This window comes from Cricetulus griseus (genome assembly GCF_003668045.3).
Source record: "Cricetulus griseus strain 17A/GY chromosome 1 unlocalized genomic scaffold, alternate assembly CriGri-PICRH-1.0 chr1_0, whole genome shotgun sequence".
Lineage (NCBI taxonomy): Eukaryota > Metazoa > Chordata > Mammalia > Rodentia > Cricetidae > Cricetulus > Cricetulus griseus.
The window spans coordinates 172,525,804-172,544,897 of NW_023276806.1; the positions used below are offsets into that span (position 1 = coordinate 172,525,804).

The 19,094-nt window shown below is 40.3% G+C and overlaps 1 protein-coding gene across 2 annotated transcripts in view; it reads left to right on the top strand.

Annotated features, from left to right (window-relative positions):
- Reln (reelin) overlaps window positions 1-19,094 on the top strand; it is a 446,863-nt gene that overhangs the window by 406,561 nt on the left and 21,208 nt on the right. For both annotated transcript variants that reach the window (XM_027393422.2, XM_027393423.2), the window contains exons 51-56: window positions 3,568-3,722; window positions 5,300-5,514; window positions 9,252-9,429; window positions 17,343-17,518; window positions 17,661-17,767; window positions 18,756-18,998. In XM_027393422.2, the coding sequence (XP_027249223.1) occupies window positions 3,568-3,722; window positions 5,300-5,514; window positions 9,252-9,429; window positions 17,343-17,518; window positions 17,661-17,767; window positions 18,756-18,998 (1,074 nt within the window). The remainder of the gene's footprint in view (window positions 1-3,567; window positions 3,723-5,299; window positions 5,515-9,251; window positions 9,430-17,342; window positions 17,519-17,660; window positions 17,768-18,755; window positions 18,999-19,094) is intronic.

Here is a 19,094-nt window from a genome sequence, read left to right on the forward strand (position 1 = left end):
TGATGCCCAGGAGGCTGGCAGGTTTGCTAATGAACTTCCACAGGGACTGCAGCACTATAGCATCCAATAAAAGTCACCCTTTAGACAAACTGACTTTGGATCCCTCTGGAATTTGAGTGTTGGTTCACATTGATTCTGGGCCCTATGTCTGTGACTCCAAATCCCTCAGAATGAAGGTACAGATAATAGAATGGTGCCATTGAGCCATGTGGGTGCCATCAAGAAGTTGCTCTGTAGACACATGCTCAGACCAAAGCAGACTCACTATAGGTGAAGCCTGAATTACAGGAAAATTGCTTGGTCTCGTTGGGTCTCTGGGGCTGTCTGCTTCTGCTGCTTGCGTGCCTGCTCCAAGCCTCTAGTCATGCCTGTTTGTCTCCACTGTAGATACGGAGCTGGATAGGGAGCTTAGAAAGTTGGACCCATGAGATCAAAGTACATCATTGACTAGATGCAATTTACATATTATGTTTTGTATATTTTCATTTCTAACTTTACTGGTTAACAAATACAAAATCACCCCTTACCACTGGGCCTAATAACACAGTCCTGTAATCACAACACTCAGCAGGCTTAGGCTAGAAGAGCTCAAGCTCAAAACTAGCCTGAGCTACATAAAGAACTCCCAGCTGGCAATACTAAATAGAGGAAGGAAGGAAGGAAGGAAGGAAGGAAGGAAGGAAGGAAGGAAGGAAGAAAGGAAAAAAGAAAGGAGGGAGGGAGCTGAGTGTCTATGTATGTATTATGTATGTATTATGTATTTGTGTGTCCATATGTATGTTTGGGGGGAAGATGGAAGCTCAACTCAGAAGATGAATTCTGCACTAATAATTCATAATCCTGCTACTTAAAGAATATTGCAATTTTATCCCATCTTTAGATGTATGTTTCCTCAAAGAGTTACTATTGATCTTCTTTAGAAAGGTTGAAAATAGGGATTGGCATGTAAAATAATCTTTCTAATACAAATAAAAAAAGTAAGAAAAGAAAAAAAGAAAGGTTGAAAATAATTTTTAAAATACTTTTCCAGAATACATAAATATCCATGCCTAAATATTCAAGTATAAAGAACAACAGTGAGGCAAACTTAACGTTTTAGAGATAGTTTCTTTCTTGCTGACGTTTGTAATTAGTCACCTATTACAATCGAACTTGTAGTCACATTAGGTATGTTTTCAAGGTCAAACAGAGATATGTTTTAAGTAGATAGATCATCTTCAGCACTTCAGAGATCTACAGAATATGGCATTTAAGATGTTTTAATAACATAGGTTCTTTTTTTTTATGACAATGAAACATGTCTGCTCCTGGCAGCACCAATTCTACTTCATGGAGTTTGCTTTATTTGTGGCAAAAGTAAGACACTGGGCAAGAAAGTGCCCTTGCCTCAACTGCTGACAGTATGCTGTCCAATTGGACAAGCAGGAAACAAAAGGGAGTGACTACCAAACCTTGCCAAGACAAGGCAGAACAGTCCTTCAAAAAAATCCTGCTTCATAGAAACCCCTATTGAATATGCTAGGCCTGTAGGCCAAAGATGAATGCCCCAGTATTGCAGAGGAACCTTGGGTGACTGTCCAGCCAGCTGTTTTTCTGTTATTTCCCACATTTTTTGGAAGTATCTTGTTCAAGCTTCCTGCTTACTCAGTTAATACTATTTCCTTCTTGGGTCTCTGAAGGAATTGAAGACTAGATAGTTATAGTTTTTCTTGTTTACCAGATGCAGAAAAGAAACTCACTAAAGAGATGTGAAGTGTATAAGGTTGAGAGATATCAAAAGATAGTTTTAGACGGTAATACAAGTTATGATAGAAAGTAAATTAGGTACAAGACTTTGAACTCACCAAGATAGGAAAGATAATGGAAAGTTTTCTCTAAATTTATCAAATGCAAATGGACTAGACATTGTCGATGCACTTATTGCCTGTACATATTATATGTAGTTATTGTACTTTTGTATATACTTTTTCTTATGTTAGTTATAGCCTTTTTATTTTAGACAAAAAAAGGAAAATGTAGTGATATTTTGTTTGTAACCTAACAAATAAAGCTTGCCTGAAGATCAGAGTGCAGAACTAAACCACTAGTTAACCACACACCTAGTTAAGAGCTAAGCCACTAGTTAGCCACACACACACACTAAGTCACTAGTTAGTCACACACACTAAGCCACTAGTTACTCACAGAAGACAAGCAGTGGTGGCCACACCTTTAATCCCAGCACTGGGGAGACAGAGGCAGATGGATCTCTGAGAGTTCAAGCCACCCTGGGCTACATGAGAGTAAGTCAGTCTAAAAGAAAAACAGAGCTCCCACCTTTGATCCCAGCAGTTGGGATGACACGCCTTTAATCCCAGCACTAGAGAAGAATATAAGGCAGGAGTTCAGTGCAGTCTCAGCAGTCTGAGGCTTGGTGGAGACAGATGCAGTCTGCAGTCACTCTGAGGACAAGATCGCCCATGACCCTTTGGTCTGAGCCTTGGTAGAGGTAAGAACTCTCTAGTGGCTGGCTTCTTTGCTTTTCTGATCTTCAGTTTAAACCCCAATATCTGTCTCTGGGGTTTTATAATTCATGCTACAGATACTGATTTTTGTTGTTGAAGCAGTCTTACATAGTCCAAACTGCTCAAACTTGCTATGTAGCTGAAGTTAGCCTTAACTCCTGATCCTCCTGCATCCACCTCCTAGGCCCTTGTATACATGTATACATGTATTACAGGTATACATGACCATGCCCATCTTAATCTGGGTTTCTTAAATAATCTCATTATATTGTACCTTAATTTTTTCAGGTTGAGTACAACTTAACAATTTAAGACTCAAAAGTAGTCTTTATGACAAACTACACAATGCAAAGTTCAATTTTTCTCAAAAACTGATTATTTGTTCATCCAATTAGAGTGGCTTCCAGGATCTGGCAAAGAAGGAAACAGGGAATCACTTGCAATAGTTCTGTTGTGTGTGTGTAATAAACTCTAAAGATCCTTTGATAACACAGTGCCTATAGTTAACAACAGACTATTGAGCTGGACATGGTAACTTCCCCCTGTAATCTCAACACTCAGGGGGCAAAGATAGGAAGATCACCATGAATTGAGGCCACCCTGGGCTACATAGTTCATTCCAGGATAGACTGGGCTGTATAATGAAACCCTGCCTCCAAAATACAATGGATGGATGGATGGATGGATGGATGGATGGACAGGTACTTGGGTACTTGGGTAGGTGGATGGATACACGCTTTATTTCAAAATACATTGAGGAGCTGGGCATGGTAATAATATATAACCCTCAAAAGCCTGAAGTGGGAGGATCAATCCTGAATTTGAAGCCAGCCTGAGCTGTATAGTGAGACCTTGTTTTAACCATCCCACCCCTTAAAATTGCACTGTGTATGTCCATTATTCTAATATCCACAGTTGCAAAATGATGTTTATATTAGTGTTAATTTTATGTGATACATTATATGTAAAAGAGATTTCTACTTAATTCTAGGACTTGGTTAAAGTGAATATTTACTTTAAGGTCTTCCTAAATCTGTCGCCCATTTTTTTGTCTTTTTTTAAGTGAATGAGAATTGGCTATTCCATGATGACTGTACAGTGGAAAGATTCTGTGACTCCCCTGATGGCGTCATGATCTGTGGCAGCCATGATGGACGAGAGGTATATGCAGTGACCCACGACCTGACTCCCACTGAAGACTGGATCATGCAATTCAAGGTGAAATTATCATGGTCTCAGTTTCATAAACAACCATACACTAACAACCTAACTAATCTGAAACATCATAAAGATAAAGGTCATCTAATATTTCATTGACTTGATATGTACTTTGAAAGGAAAATTTGATATTAAGGCAACATACAACTCACCTAAATAATGCTTAATGATTAAAAATATTGTACTTCTATACTATTTCATGATAAAATCTCAGACTGCATAAAAGCAAATATTTACAATCAGAATTATATGCTTATAGAACAGAAATATTGGTTTAAAAAATTCAAGATGCTTTAATTTATGAAATTAAATCACTATATAAAATGTAAGTTGGCATGGGGAAGGGCCTAGGCCTGGCCCAGGATGATGTGATAGACTTTGGGGAGCCCCTTTTGAGGGCCTTCCCTGCCTGGGGAGTGGAGGGGGGATGGCTAGGGGCAGGTGGGATGTTGGGGGTGAGGGGGAGGGAGAGAGAGAAGGGATTGACATCTGAAGCAAGCTTGTTCCTAATTTGAACTAATAAAATAAAATTAAAATTAAAAAAATGTAAGTTGGCTAGAGAGAGATGGCTCAGTGATTAAGAACACCAACTCTTCTTCCAGATGTCCTTAGTGCAATTCCCAGCAACAACATGGTGACCCACAACCATCTATAACATGTTCTGATGCCCTCTTCTCTCTGAGACCCTCTCTGTCGTACAGGCACACATGCAAATAGAGCACTCATATACATAAAATACATGAAGAAATAGATCTTTTTAAAAAATAGTAAGTTGGCTGGGTGTGGTGGTGCCAGCTTATATCCAAGCACCCAGGAGGTAGAGCCAGGTGGCTCTGTAAATTCAAGGCTAGCATGGTCTGCAGAGTGAGTTCCAGGCCAGCTAGGGCTATATAGTGAAGGCAAATTGTTTCTGTACAAGACTAAAGCTATAATGGTTATTTATACTTTTTCTAGAAGTTATTATGATGTTTCTGTGGAACAGAAATTATAGACTGTAACAGTATGGTTAGAATTCATGCCAAGAACAGCTTTGGAGAGCATTTTGGCCAGCATTTCTTCTGCTATGCTCTATCTATCTGAGTTCCTCTGTGTTTGCAGACTTGACACATTGTGGCTGTTGCCATATTAGAGGCATTTTGCTTCTCTTATCACTTCACTGCATCTTGCTTGCAGGTGAAAGTGATTTATAGAGAGTTATAAATTGTATGACAAAATAGTAAAATTGGTAAGGCTGATAGCAATTCTTCTTGGTCAGGTATTCTACCAGACACAGGTGCCAGACCATTAACAAAACAATTTGTAAGTGTGGGCCCAGGCCTTCCCGGGAAACCAGCCAGCATGGCAGAGGCACAGCTTTCAGCTTCTCTCCCAAATCCCTACACAAAATACTTGGCGCATGCTACACTTTGTCACCTTGACTAACCATGCCAATGTCCCCTGTCCATCAATAAAATAATGAACTTGAAAATACAAGGTGGTAGCAAGGGATCTGTGCCTTTTTTTACTGCCAATTCTTTGGAAATGAAACATGTAATATTGTTTTAATGCCTTGACAATCTTCATTTTCTGTTTATTAGATCTCCGTTGGATGCAAAGTGTCTGAAAAAATTGCCCAGAATCAAATTCATGTGCAGTACTCTACTGACTTTGGTGTGAGCTGGAACTATCTAGTCCCTCAGTGCTTACCTGCTGATCCAAAATGCTCTGGAAGTGTTTCACAGCCATCTGTGTTCTTTCCAACTAAAGGGTGGAAAAGGATCACCTACCCACTTCCTGAAAGCTTAGTGGGAAAGTAAGTGGAAAATTAAAATAAAACATGGCTGCAAACATCCAGGAGGCAAACATGGGGACTGCTAGCCAATCTCAAAATTATATGTCATTGTGTGTCAAGTGATTTATTTTGCCCTAACTCTAAAGTCCCTGATGGTGACTACCACAATGATCACGCTTCATATTGTAATCCTCAGACTTGAGGATTTGGTCCTCAGTAAATGGCCCTGTTGTGTCCTCTCTTCTAAACCTCAGTGCCATCAAGTAGGATTAGAACAAATTATTGCCTTGGAACCAAGTTAGACAAATATTAGCTACCTTACTGGCCTTTTAGACTACAGTCCAACATAAAGATGTTTTTCAAATCCTCGATAGAGCAAGGAGCGAATCTCAGCTCACACTAGTTGCACAGGTCCTGATTTCAGGCCATTTGTGTATGACGCCTCATGGGCTTTGACTTTCTCTTATCACAAAGCATTGCATTCTGCATCTGCAGTGAAATGTAATTAGCCTGAAGCAGCGGCAACCATGGCAACCAAACCATGCTCTGGAAAGTCTGTAGTAAGTTAATTTAAGGAGATTCCAAAGATTCCCCATGCACTGTAAAATTAAGAAAAGAGGTATATTAAGCAAAATGACAGGCATGCCTCTACAAAATTAATCACAGAGTCTGGCTAAGTAAAAAGGCTGCTGCTGAAACATATCATGATTTATGAGCAGGACTGAGCATCTGAACAGGGCAGCTATGCACAGCCTGTCCCGCCCTATAGACAACACCATCAGTTTCCTGGAATGGATCAGAAGAGCTCACACAGTTCAGATGCCAGGAGGTTAAACTGTGATGCTTTTAGCCACAGCTTACAAAATCCCAACCTGCAGTGGCTCAATTAAAAATGAAGTATGAAGTATCCGGTGTTTGAGAGACCCAAGTTTGGTTCCCAGCACCCACATTGGATAGCTCACAATTCCTGTAGCTCCAGATGCAGAGGAGCTGATACCGATTCTAGCCTCCACTAACACTGCACTCATCTGTGAAAACTCCACACACAAACGTGCATATACTCATAATGAAAATTAAAATTTTTAAAACACATCATATCTATAACAAAAAAGATACAAAGATGTTAATCCCAGCACTCGGGAGGTAGAGGCAGGTGGATCTCTGTGAGTTCGAGGCCAGCCTGGTCTACAAGAGCTAGTTCCAGGACAGACTCCAAAGCCACAGACAAACCCTGTCTCAAAAAAAATTTAAAAAAAGATACAAAGATGAATAGACTCTGGCACTGGTTGGTTTGCATATTTAATAATAGCTTTAAGGTTCAATGAAATGGCCCAGTAGGTAAAGACTCTTTATGTCAAAACTAATGACCAGGGTTAGATCCCTGGCATGCACACCTGCACACGCATACACACAAATAATTATGATAGTAATAGACTATGTATTTTTTAATGATTTCAAGGACACCATTGTCTTGCTCTCTTGTCTCTCTGCTAGTAGCACTGATGTTCTCAGCTTGAAGAGGGTCCCCCTGTAGAATATAAGATGGCTGCCAGGAAACTGGATCAGAGTGCTTACTTATTTATGTCCAGTAGGAGAGAGAGAAGGTTGTTTTTCTTTCTTTGAGAACCAGAACAACAACCTTCTTGAATCCCATTGGTACAAATCAGCCCATTCCTAAACCACTTAGTAATTTGTGGGATCATATTAAGATGATCATCCTTCAGTGAGTCACCTGGGGCGAGATGCATGCTGGGGAACCACCACTACAGACTCATTTATACCTCCTATGTGCTCTCTTTCATATCTCTCCTTCTGTCTCCCTGTTTCTGTCTCTGTGCATCCCTCATACATGTGTGCTTTATCATATAATGTATATAGTGTACAAACAGAGCACTTGCTCAAATGAAGGACTTTCATTGTTATGTAACCAATGTACCTACCACATAAAATGAGAGGCAGAACATTTATATTGCCCTAGAAAGTTCTTTAATGCACTTTATTTTAATATAAGGTTAATTAGAGCCTTTTTACCCAGAAGACAGAGAAGAACAATGATGAAATTAAAAATCTCTGGGAAATTGTCCTTTAATATAACCCTTTCAAAATTGTTTTCTAATTACCACAGTTACTTTGAGAGTATTGATAATCTTCAGGGAATTGAGAAGTTACTGTTTCCTAAATGCCCGAAGGCTGTGTTTATGCTAACAAGACTGTCATAGACTTCACTCACCTTCTGTACAGTTCCAGAAATGTAATTAGTCAATCTAAATGCTCCCACAATCACTGAAGTTCAGTTCTCTTGTTCAATCAGTCAATAAATGGGCCAATGAACTGAACAGATTAATTCTCAAAAGAAGAAATGCAAACACAAATGGCCAATAAATACTTGAAAAAAGTGTTCAACATCCTTAGCCATCAGGAAAATATAAATAAAGACTGCTTTGAGACTCCACATCACCTCAGTCAATGGCATTGAGACAGGAAATGAGATTAAGTAAGGTGGCTCATGAATAAATATGCTTGCCACCAAGCCTGAGGCTCAGAATTTTATCCTGGGAACCCACATTCTCTCTCTCTCTCTCTCTCTCTCTCTCTCTCTCTCTCTCTCTCTCTCTCTCTCTCTCTCTCTCTCACACACACACACACACACACACACACACACACACACCCTTGGATGGATGGATGGATGGATGGATGGATGGATGGATGGATGGATACCACTCTAGGCCCTATAATAAAAGGATGCTACAACAACATACCACAGAGGCCCTTGCAAATCCTTGTTTGTAGATTCCTTTTTCATAATATACAAGAAGCAGAACCAAGAAAGATACGGTACAGGGTTGGAGAGACAGCTCAACAATTAAGAATACTGGGTGCTCTTCCAGAGGACCCAAGTGCGATTCCCAGCAACCACTGTATCTCCAATGTCCTCTTCTGGCCTCTCCAGGCAGTGCATATACATAGTGTGCAGACATATGTGTGTGCAAAACACCTATACACATAAAATGATGAATAAGTATTTTAATGTGGTACAGACACATGATGAAATTTTATGCAGCTACAAAGAAAAATGAAATCATGACATTTGAAAGTGATGCAACTGGAAACCATTACGATAAGCAGAATAAACCAAATATTGTGGAACCTAGATTTAAAACTTTGGTACCTGCACTGTGGGGAGGTCACAGAGAGGTCACAGAAAGGAGGTCAGGATATGGGGCGGGGCAAGGAAAGTGGGATGTTGAAGGTAGTGGAACACATATACTAATACAGCAGAATTTGGAAGTAACTAGAAGAAGAAAAGGAGCTAGCCAGAGGAGAGAGAGAGAGAGCGGGGTGGGGAGTGGGGGTCAGCCAAGGAGGAAGATGGCTGAGAACCAAGTGTGTGATGGTGCCATGATAAGACACATCACTTTGTGTACAAACCCTACATTTTAATTTTAAAAACAAGAAAAGGGAATCTGGCTTATGACTGTAGATGACACTGTAAAATACTCCTTTGCTTGAAAGCCCCCCCCCCCCGCTGGCTTTCTTTTTTGTCTTGCAAGTTTCTACAGAACTGAGCTGAAAGCAGCTGTGCAGTCCCAGTGCTAGAAACTGGAAGTGGTCAGAAAGAAAAGGTTTTATTGCCTCATATCATCCATTGAGAATACCTTAAGTGTTTTTTTTTTTCTCAAAGCACTGAGTATATATGTAGTAAAATAGCTCTGAATGAAGTTAACTTTTGTTTTTCATTCCCTTGCTTCTGCCAATAGTCCTGTAAGATTTAGGTTCTACCAAAAGTACTCGGATATGCAGTGGGCAATTGACAATTTCTACCTTGGCCCTGGATGCTTGGACAACTGCCAAGGCCACGGAGACTGCCTAAAGGAACAGTGCATCTGTGATCCAGGGTACTCAGGGCCAAACTGCTACCTAACTCACACACTAAAGGTACTGTTGAACCCCCTGCTGGTGGCCTGTCTATGACCAGTTTTCATATATGAGACTAGTAATCTGTAGCATGGGTGTGTGTCTGTTTCTGCCCTTCCCCCTGCTGCACCTGGGTTGTCTGTCTCACTCTGGAGCCCTGGCTGGCCTAAACTGGCTGTGTACCAGGCTGGCCTCAAACTCATAGAGATCTGCCCCACTTTGTTTCTTGAGTGCTGGGATTAAAGGCAGGTGCCACTATGCCTGACTTGTTTCTTTAAAAAGCATTCAGTTTAAAGAAGTATTTAGCCTTTCTTTTTTTTTGGGGGGGGGTTTCACCTTTGAAATTTTTTATTTTTACAAAATTATAATTTCACATGTCAATCCTTTCTCCCTCTCCTCCCTCCTCCCAACTCCCCACCAGCCCCTCCCCCTCCCCCCTCCGCTCCCCTCCACGGGGGCTCCCCAAATTCTACAACATCATCCTGGGCCTGGCCTAGGCCCTCCCCCATGTATCTGGGCCAAGAGAGCATCACATGGGATGGGCTCTCAAAGTCCCTTCTTACACCAGGGAAAAATACTGATCCACTACCAGAGGCCCCATAGGGTGCTGAGGCCTCCTCCTTGACATCCACTTTCTGGGGTCTAGATCAGTCTCATGATGGCCTCCAGACAGCAGACTGGGGGCCATGTGCTCCCCCTTGTTCAGGTCAGCTGTTTTTGTGGGATTTACCAGCCTGGTCCCGACCCCCTTGGTCTTCATTCCTCCCTCTCTGTAACTGGATTCCAGTTCAGTTCAGTGTATGGCTGTGGGTGTCTGCCTCTGCTTCCATCAGCCACTGGATGAGGGCTCTAGGATGGCATATAAGGTAGTCATCAATCTCATTGTAGGGGAAGGGCATTTAGGGTAGCCTCTCCACCATTGCCTAGATTGTCAGTTGGTGTCATCCTTGTAGATCTCTGGAAATCTCCCTAGTGCCAGATCTCTCCTCGGACCTATAATGGCTCCCTCTGTTATGATATCTCTCATCCTGCTCTCCTCTATTCTCCCCCCAACTCAACCTTTCTGCTCCTCCATTTCCTCCTCTCCCCTCCTCTTCTCCCCCTCACATTCTGCTAGCTCCCTCTCCCCTACCCTCATGCTCCGAATTATTAGCTTATGAGATCCTGGCCCTTCCCATTCTCCAGGGACCATGCATTTTTCTCTTAGAGTCCTTCTTGATTCCTAGTTCCTTTGGTGAAGAGGATTGTAGGCTGGTAATTCCTTGTTCTATGTCTAAAATTCATATATGAGTGAGTACATACCATGTTTGTCTTTTTGTGACTACGTTACCTCACTCAGGATGGTTTGTTCTAGTTCTAACCATTTGCCTATGAATTTCAAGATTCCATTGCTTTTTTCTGCTGAGTAGTACTCCATTGTGTAAATATACCACAGTTTCTCTATCCATTCATCAGTTGAGGGGCATATAGTTTGCTTCCAGGTTCTGGCTATTACAAACAGTGCTGCTATGAACATGGTTGAACATATGTCCTTGTTGTATGAACGTGCAATTTGGAGGTATATGCCCAAGAGAGGAATTGCTGGATCTTTCTCTATCTTTTTTTTTTTTTTTTTTTTTTTTTTTTTTTTTTTTTTATTAGTTCAAGTTAGGGAACAAGCTTGTTTCACATGTAAGTCCCTTCTCCCTCTCCCTCCCCTCACTCCCATCCCTCCTCCCCCACCTCCAACCTACCCCCCACCCCATCCACCCACCACTCCCCAGGCAGGGTAGGGCCCTCAACAGGGGCTCTGCAAAGTCCACCAAATCTTCCTGTGCTGGTTCTGGGCCCTTCCCCATGTGTCCAGGGCCAGAGTGTATCCCTTCACGTGGGACGGGCTCTCAAAATCCCTTCTTACACCAGAGAAAAATAATTGCTGGATCTTGAAGTAGACTGATTCCCATTTTACTGAGCAACCGCCATACTGATTTCCAGAGTGGTCTTACAAGTTTGTACTCCCACCAGCAATGGAGGAATGTCCTATTTCTCCACATCCTCTCCAGCATAGATTGTCATTGGTGTTTTTGATTGTAGCCACTTTGGCTGGTGTAAGATGGTATTTGAGTTGCATTTCTCTGATGGCTAAGGATTTTGAACACTTTCTTAAATGCCTTTCAGCCATTTTAGATTCTTCTTTATGTTGAGATCGTTGATCCATTTGCACTTAAGTTTTGTGCATGGTGACAGATATGGATCTGTCTGAAGTCCTCTGCATGTCCGAATCCAGTTGTGCCAGCACCATTTGCTGAAGATGCTTTCTTTTTTCCATTGTATAGATTTAGCATCCTTGTCGAAAATCAGGTGTTCATAGGTGTGTGGGTTAATATCAGGGTTTTCAATTCAATTCCATTGGTCTATTTGTCTATTTTTGTGCCAATACAAAGCTGTTTTGAGGACTATGGCTCTATAATAATGCTTGAAGTCAGGGATGGTAATGCCTCCAGAGGTTCCTTTATTGTACTGGGTTGTTTTGGCTATCCTGGGTTTTTTGTTTTTCCATATAAAGTTGAGTATTGTTCTTTCAAAGTCTGTAAAGAACTGTGCTGGGATTTTGATGGGGATTGCATTGAATCTATAGATTGCTTTTGGCAAGATTGCCATTTTTACTGTGTTGATTCTACCTATCCAAGAGCATGGGAGATCTTTCCATTTTCTGGTATCTTCTTTAATTTCTTTCTTTAAAGACTCAAAGTTCTTGCTGTACAGGTCTTTCACTTTTTTGGTTAGTGTTACCCCAAGATATTTTATGTTGATTGTGGATATTGTGAAGGGTGATGCTTCTCTGATTTCTTTCTCATTCTGTTTATCATCTGTATATAATAGGGCTACTGAATTTTTTTTTTAGTTAATTTTGTATCCTGCTACTTTGCTGTAGGTGTTTATCAGCTGTAGGAGTTCCCTGGTAGAGTTTTTCAGGTCACTAATGTAGACTATCATATCATCAGCAAACAGTGAATGTTTGACTTCTTCCTTTCCAATTTGTATCCCTTGATCTCCTTTTGTTGTCTTATTGCTCTAGCTAGGACTTCAAGTACAATATTGAAGAGATGTGGAGAGAGTGGACAGCCTTGTCTTGTTCCTGATTTTAGAGGAATCGCTTTGAGTTTCTCTCCATTTAGTTTGATGTTGGCTGTTGGTTTGCTTTTATTTTATTGCTTTTATCGTATTTAGATATGTTCCTGTTAATCCTATTCTCTCCAAGATCTTTATCCTGAAGGGATGCTGGATTTTGTCAAAAGCTTTTTCAGCATCTAGTGAGATTATCATGTGGTTTCTCTTTTTCAGTTTGTTTATATGGTGGATTACATTGATGGATTTTCCTATGTTGAACCATCCCTGCATCCTTGGGATGAAGCCGACTTGATCATGGTGGATGATTTTTCTGATGTGTTCTTGGATTCGATTCGCCAATATTTTGTTGAGTATTTTTGCATCGATGTTCATGAGGGATATTGGTCTGTAGTTCTCTTTTTTAGTTGTATCTTGGTGTGGCTTGGGTATCAAAATAATTGTAGCCTCGTAAAAAGAGTTTGGCAATGTCCCTCCTGCTTCTATTGTGTGGAACAATTTGAGGAGTACTGGTATTAGCTCTTGTTTGAATTTCTGGTAGAATTCTACAGTGAAGCCATCTGGTCCTGGGCTTTTTTTAGTTGGAAGGCTATTGATAACTGCTTCTATTTCATTAGAGGTTATAGGTCGATTTAAACTGCTTATCTGTTCTTGGTTTAATTTTGGTAAGTGATATATATCCAGAAAATTGTCCATTTCTTTTAGATTTTCGAATTTTTTGGAATATAGGTTTTCAAAGTATGACCTGAAGATTCTCTGGATTTCCTCAGTGTCTGTTGTTATGTCCCCCTTTTCATTTCTGATTTTGTTAACTAGCATGCTCTCTCTCTGCCTTTTGGTTAGTTTGGGTAGAGGTTTGTCTATCTTGTTGATCTTCTCAAAGAACCAACTCTTTGTTTAATTGATTCTTTGTAATGTTTTCCTAGTTTCTACTTTATTAATTTCAGCCCTCAGTTTGATTATTTCCTGGCATCTACTCCTCTGTGTTGAGTTTGCTTCTTTTTGTTCTAAAGCTTTCAGTTGTTCTGTCAATTCTCTTGTGTGACTATTCTCCAGTTTCTTTATGTGGGCACTTAGTGCTATGAACTATCCTCTTAGCACTGCTTTCAGAGTGTCCCATAAGTTTGGGTATGTTATGTCTACATTCTCATTAAATTCTAGGAAAACTTTAATTTCACTTTTTATTTCTTCCTTGACCCAGGAATGGTGCAATTGGGTATTATTCAATTTCCATGAGTTTGTAGGTTTTCTGCAATTTGCATTGCTGTTGAATTCTAATCTTAAAGCATGGTGGTCTGATAAGATACAAGGGGTTATTTCAATTTTTTGTATCTGTTGAGGTTTGCTATGTAGCCAAGTATGTGGTCAATTTTAAAGAAGGTTCCATGTGGCGCTGAGAAGAAGGTATATTCTTTTGTGTTTGGATGGAATGGTCTATAGATGTCTGTTAATCCCAATCGGGTCATAACTTCTGTTAGATCCTTTGTTTCTTGCTTAAGTTTCTGTCTGGTGGCCTGGTGGTCCTGTCTAGTGCTAAAAGAGAGTTATTGAAGTCTCTTACTATAAGTGTGTGTGGTTTTATGTGTGGTTTGAGCATTAGTAATGTTTCTTTTACAAATGTGGGTGCCTTCGTATTTGGTGCATAGATGTTTAGGATTGAGACTTCATCTTAATGGACTTTTTCTGTGATGAGTATGAAATGCCCTTCTTCATCTCTTTTGATGGATTTTAGTTTAAAGTCTAATTTGTTAGATATTAGGATTGCTACACCAGCTTGTTTCTTGGGTCCATTTGATTGGAAAATCTTTTCCCAACCCTTTACTCTGAGGTAACACCTGTCTCTGAAGTTGAGGTGTGTTTCTTGTATACAGCAGAAGGATGGATTCTGTCTTTGTATCCATTCAGTTAGACTGTATCTTTTTATAGGCAGGTTAAGACCACTGACATTGAGGGATATTAATGTCCATTGATTGTTTGTTCTTGTTTGTTTTGGATTTATTGTTTGTGGTGTCATTGTGTGTGGATTTCGCCCTCCTGTTTCTTTTCCTGTTTGGTAAAGTTGGATTATCTATTACCTATGTTTTTGTGAGTGTAATTATCTTTGTTGGGTTGGAGTTTTCCCTCTAGGACTTTCTGTAGTGCTGGATTTGTGGATATGTATTGTTTAAATCTGGTTTTGTCATGGGAATATCTTGTTTTCTCCATCTATAGTGATTAAAAGCTTTGCTGGGTATAGTAGCCTGGGTTGGCATCCATGTTCCCTTAGTGTTTGTAGGACATCTATCCAGGACCTTCTGGCTTTCAAAGTTTTCATTGAGAAGTCAGGTGTGATTCTGATAGGTCTGCCTTTATATGTTACTTGACCTTTTTCCTTTGCTGCTCTTAATATTTTCTCTTTATTCTGTAAGTTATGGTGTTTTGGTGGCAAGGGGAGTTCTTTTTGTGGTCCAGTCTATTTGGTGTTCTGTAAGCTTCTTGTACTTTCATAGGCATATCCTTCTATAGGTTGGGGAAGTTTTCTTCTATGATTCTGTTGAGCTTCTATGAGCTGTATTTCTTCACCTTCTTCTATACCTATTATTCTTAGATCCGGCCTTTTCATGGTGTCCCATATTTCCTGGATATTTTGTGTTAGGGATTTGTTGGACTTGAGATTTTCCTTGGTCAATGACCGTATATCCTCTAGCGAGTCTTCAACAACTGAGATTCTCTCTTCCATCTTTTGTATTCTATTGGTTATTCTCACATACTTAGATCCTGATCGTTTATCCAGCCTTTATATTTCCAGCATCCCTCATTCTGTGTTTTCTTTATTGTTTCTATTTTAGCTTTCATGCCTTGAACTGTTTCCAGTGCTTGCTTCACTTGTTTGGTTGTTTTTTCTTTAGATTCTTTAAGAGAATTACTTATTTCCTGAATTTTTTTGTTTGTTTTTTCTTCTATTTCTTTAAGAGATTTTCTTGTTTCCTCTTTAAGGGTCTGGAACATCTTCAGAAAGTAGTTTTTAGGTAGGTCTCTTCTTCCTCTGTGTTATGCTTTTCAGATCTTATTGGTGTGGAGTTCCTAGATTCTGGTGGTGTCATATTGTTCTTTCTGTTGAGTGTGTTCTTATTCTGCCTTCTTCCCATCTCTTCTTCCAGTGGGTGCAGGTGGGGTCTCTCTATCTCCTCTTGTCACCCGGTGGTGTGTGTGGGCCAAGACTTCAATGTCTGCAGATATGGATGGTCCTGCCTCTCCTGGTAGTCTCCTCACTCAGGAAAGGTTGTAGCCACAGAGGGGGAAGGAAGAGTGAGTTATTTCCAGACTCAAGGTCTGGGCGGGTCCACTCTATGCAGGTGGTTCGCTCTCTGCAGCTACTGGCCCAGAGAGATCCTGTGGTGATGCGGACCTTGGGCAGAAGCAGGGATCAGGAGAGGTCAGGGTGGCCGAGGGGGAAGGAAGAGTCATAACTAGCCTTTCTTAAAGATCCTACTTTTTAAATTGATATAAAGAAGGAAGATACTATCATTCTTATCAAATGAAGCAAATATTTTAGATAGCCCCACAGACCAAATTTTCAAGCATGCTTAAACACTGCTTGAACTTTTTTTCCAGAAAATTCTATGGTCTAATTTATTAACTACTGAAATGTCACTGCATATTAATGATAGGATTACCATTTTTGACACATTAGCTGTTATATTCAATATGTAAAGTAAATGCAGTTTCTGAACACAGTTGCCAAATGTGCTTTATTTCTGTAAACAAATAGAGCATACACATCATTTTAATAACACAGAAATGCCTCAGCTGGAGCAGTGTAACTGCCAGACATAGTGGCTCCCACCTGTGATCCTGGACTATACAGTGAGTTCCAGGCCAGCCTGAATGATAACAGGAGAGCCCATCTCAAAAAAAGGGACACATAATTAAAACCTAGCAAATATTGAAAATAAAATGTGAAGCCATTGCTCATTTATGTGACTTGCTGTGAACATTCAGGTTTCATTAGTATCTCTCAGATAAGAAATCATGCAACCCTGCTTTGTGACCTCTAGTTCAGGCCTCTAATGAGAGCATGTGCATTCCTAGCTCCTGTTCTCACACATGAACATTCATTTATAAAAGTCGTGCTCATTTTCTCACCATTAGTGGAGTGAAGTGAGACTGGCTTGTGTTTGCATGCCTTTAATTATAGCGCTTGATTGTTACAAGCTTTATTGAAATCATTTAACCACACAAGATAAGAACTCTCCTAAGGAACTGGGGGAATGAGACAGAGATGCATATACAGATTGTTTTTACTGCAGTTGTAACTCTGTGTCCCCTAATTATAAGATAAAATTATGTCGCTTCCCTTCTCTAGATAGTATAAATTTTCAGGACTTGAAGGTCAATGCATAAAAAAATAGTATTTATGTGTTTGGTTTTAGGTATTATGTTTCTAGGATAGCTGGATTATTTCATTTCTTGGAACAGAAAAGTAATGTCTCATGATTCTAGCCATTAATTAAGTTACTCTGATTTTGCATTTATTAACATTATATTAAAAAGATAAAGACACATTGGACCTTGAGTCTACATTTTAATGTGTATTTGAATAAAAGTTTACATTTTATAGTTTAAAAAAATAGAAGTCTTAAATTTTACTTAATCAGTTTAAATTATCTTCAATATATGGTAGAAAGTAAACTTATGAACATAACCTATTGGCTTTCAAACATATATTCAAGAAAACTCTCAAATCTATTCTATTCTTTTTAAGTCCAAGCAAGTTTATTAGGTACATTACCATCATTTACACCTGAAATTGTCATCTTTAACCCCACCCCACTAAACCTCCCCAGACTTTCCTGAAGGAGCGCTTTGACAGTGAAGAAATCAAACCTGACTTATGGATGTCCTTAGAAGGTGGAAGCACTTGTACCGAGTGCGGGATTCTCGCCGAGGACACTGCACTCTATTTTGGGGGATCTACTGTAAGACAAGCCATTACTCAAGACTTAGATCTCAGAGGCGCAAAGTAAGTCACATTTTCTCATTTCTATCCCAACTTCACAGGTTGACAGCAGAGGGATGGACACATGTAGACATTGTTATTCAGGACTTGAGTGGCACCTTTGCTTTAGTCCATCATTCTGACAAAGATTGTGTCCTTCACTTAGATTCTTACAATACTGGGGACGTATTGGCAGTGAGAACAACATGACCTCTTGCCATCGGCCCATCTGCCGGAAGGAAGGCGTACTGCTGGACTACTCCAAGGATGGAGGTGTGTCTCATGGGTGACAGCTATGCCTCGGAGTGTGTGCCCACGCTCCATCCAACACCCTCAGAAACATCTCAGCAGAGCTTTGCTGACAGTGACAATCATGAAGACCTAGAAGAAGGAGCAACATGTCTTGCTGTGTCACATGTCCCATTCATAGGACTGCTTTTAGGCAAAATCCACCCTCTCACGAGGGATTGAGAGAGATACCCCATTCAAAATAAAAGGGTCTTAATAAATCCTTTGAAATAGGGGTATATAGTGTGTCTTTATCATATCCACAACCTATCTCTCCCCAACCAGCTTCCCCCACATGCTTTCTAATGCACCTTTCTCCAGGTAACTTCATGTCCTCTTTTGAAATAGAATTTTTGTAAAAAAATAAAAATAACAAATTTTGAATGACTCTCAAGTAAAATATGACTTCAAAAGAATCCTAGGGATGACAAAGTGGTATGCTTTTTTAATTCCAGCACTTGAGAGGCAGAGGCAGGCAGAGGTATGTGAGTTTGAGGACAACCTAATCTACATAGTGAGTTCTAAGACAAGAGGTACATAGTGAGACCCTGTATCAAAGAAAACAAAATTCTAAAACACTTTTGTGTCAACATAGCATAAATACCACAGGGACAAGAAAACCTCACCAAAGAAAATATTCTGAATTCATGAAACTATGTTAATAAGATCTGGTTTTTTTATTGTTGTTTTTTGTTTTTTGTTTGTTTTTCGAGACAAGGTTTCTCTGGGTAGCTTTGGAGCCTATCCTGGCACTCACTCTGGAGACGAGGCTGGCCTCGAACTCACAGAGATCCTCCTGCCTCTGCCTCCCAAGTGCTGGGATTAAAGGCGTGCGCCACCACTACCCGGCCCTTTCCAAATTCAATTTTCTCTGCCTGGATAAAGATCTCTTTGGGAAGCTGATAGAAATTGCAATATGCTGGTTTGTGGGTTGTTTCCAGATGTTACTGTGCTGATAATTTTGTTTTTATAGGAATTACTTGGACTTTGCTTCATGAGATGGATTTCCAGAAATACATTTCTGTGAGACATGACTACATTCTGCTTCCTGAGGATGCCCTCACCAATACAACTCGACTTCGTTGGTGGCAGCCTTTTGTGATCAGCAACGGGATTGTGGTTTCCGGGGTGGAGCGTGCACAGTGGGCACTGGACAACATTCTAATTGGTGGAGCAGAAATCAATCCAAGCCAACTGGTGGACACATTTGATGATGGTAAGAAGAAACCTCTGAACAGCATCCTCTATGGCAGCTGTCTGTGCAGGTGTCAGATGGTGATTCCATAGTGAGCACGGGCAGGTGTCAGGTGGT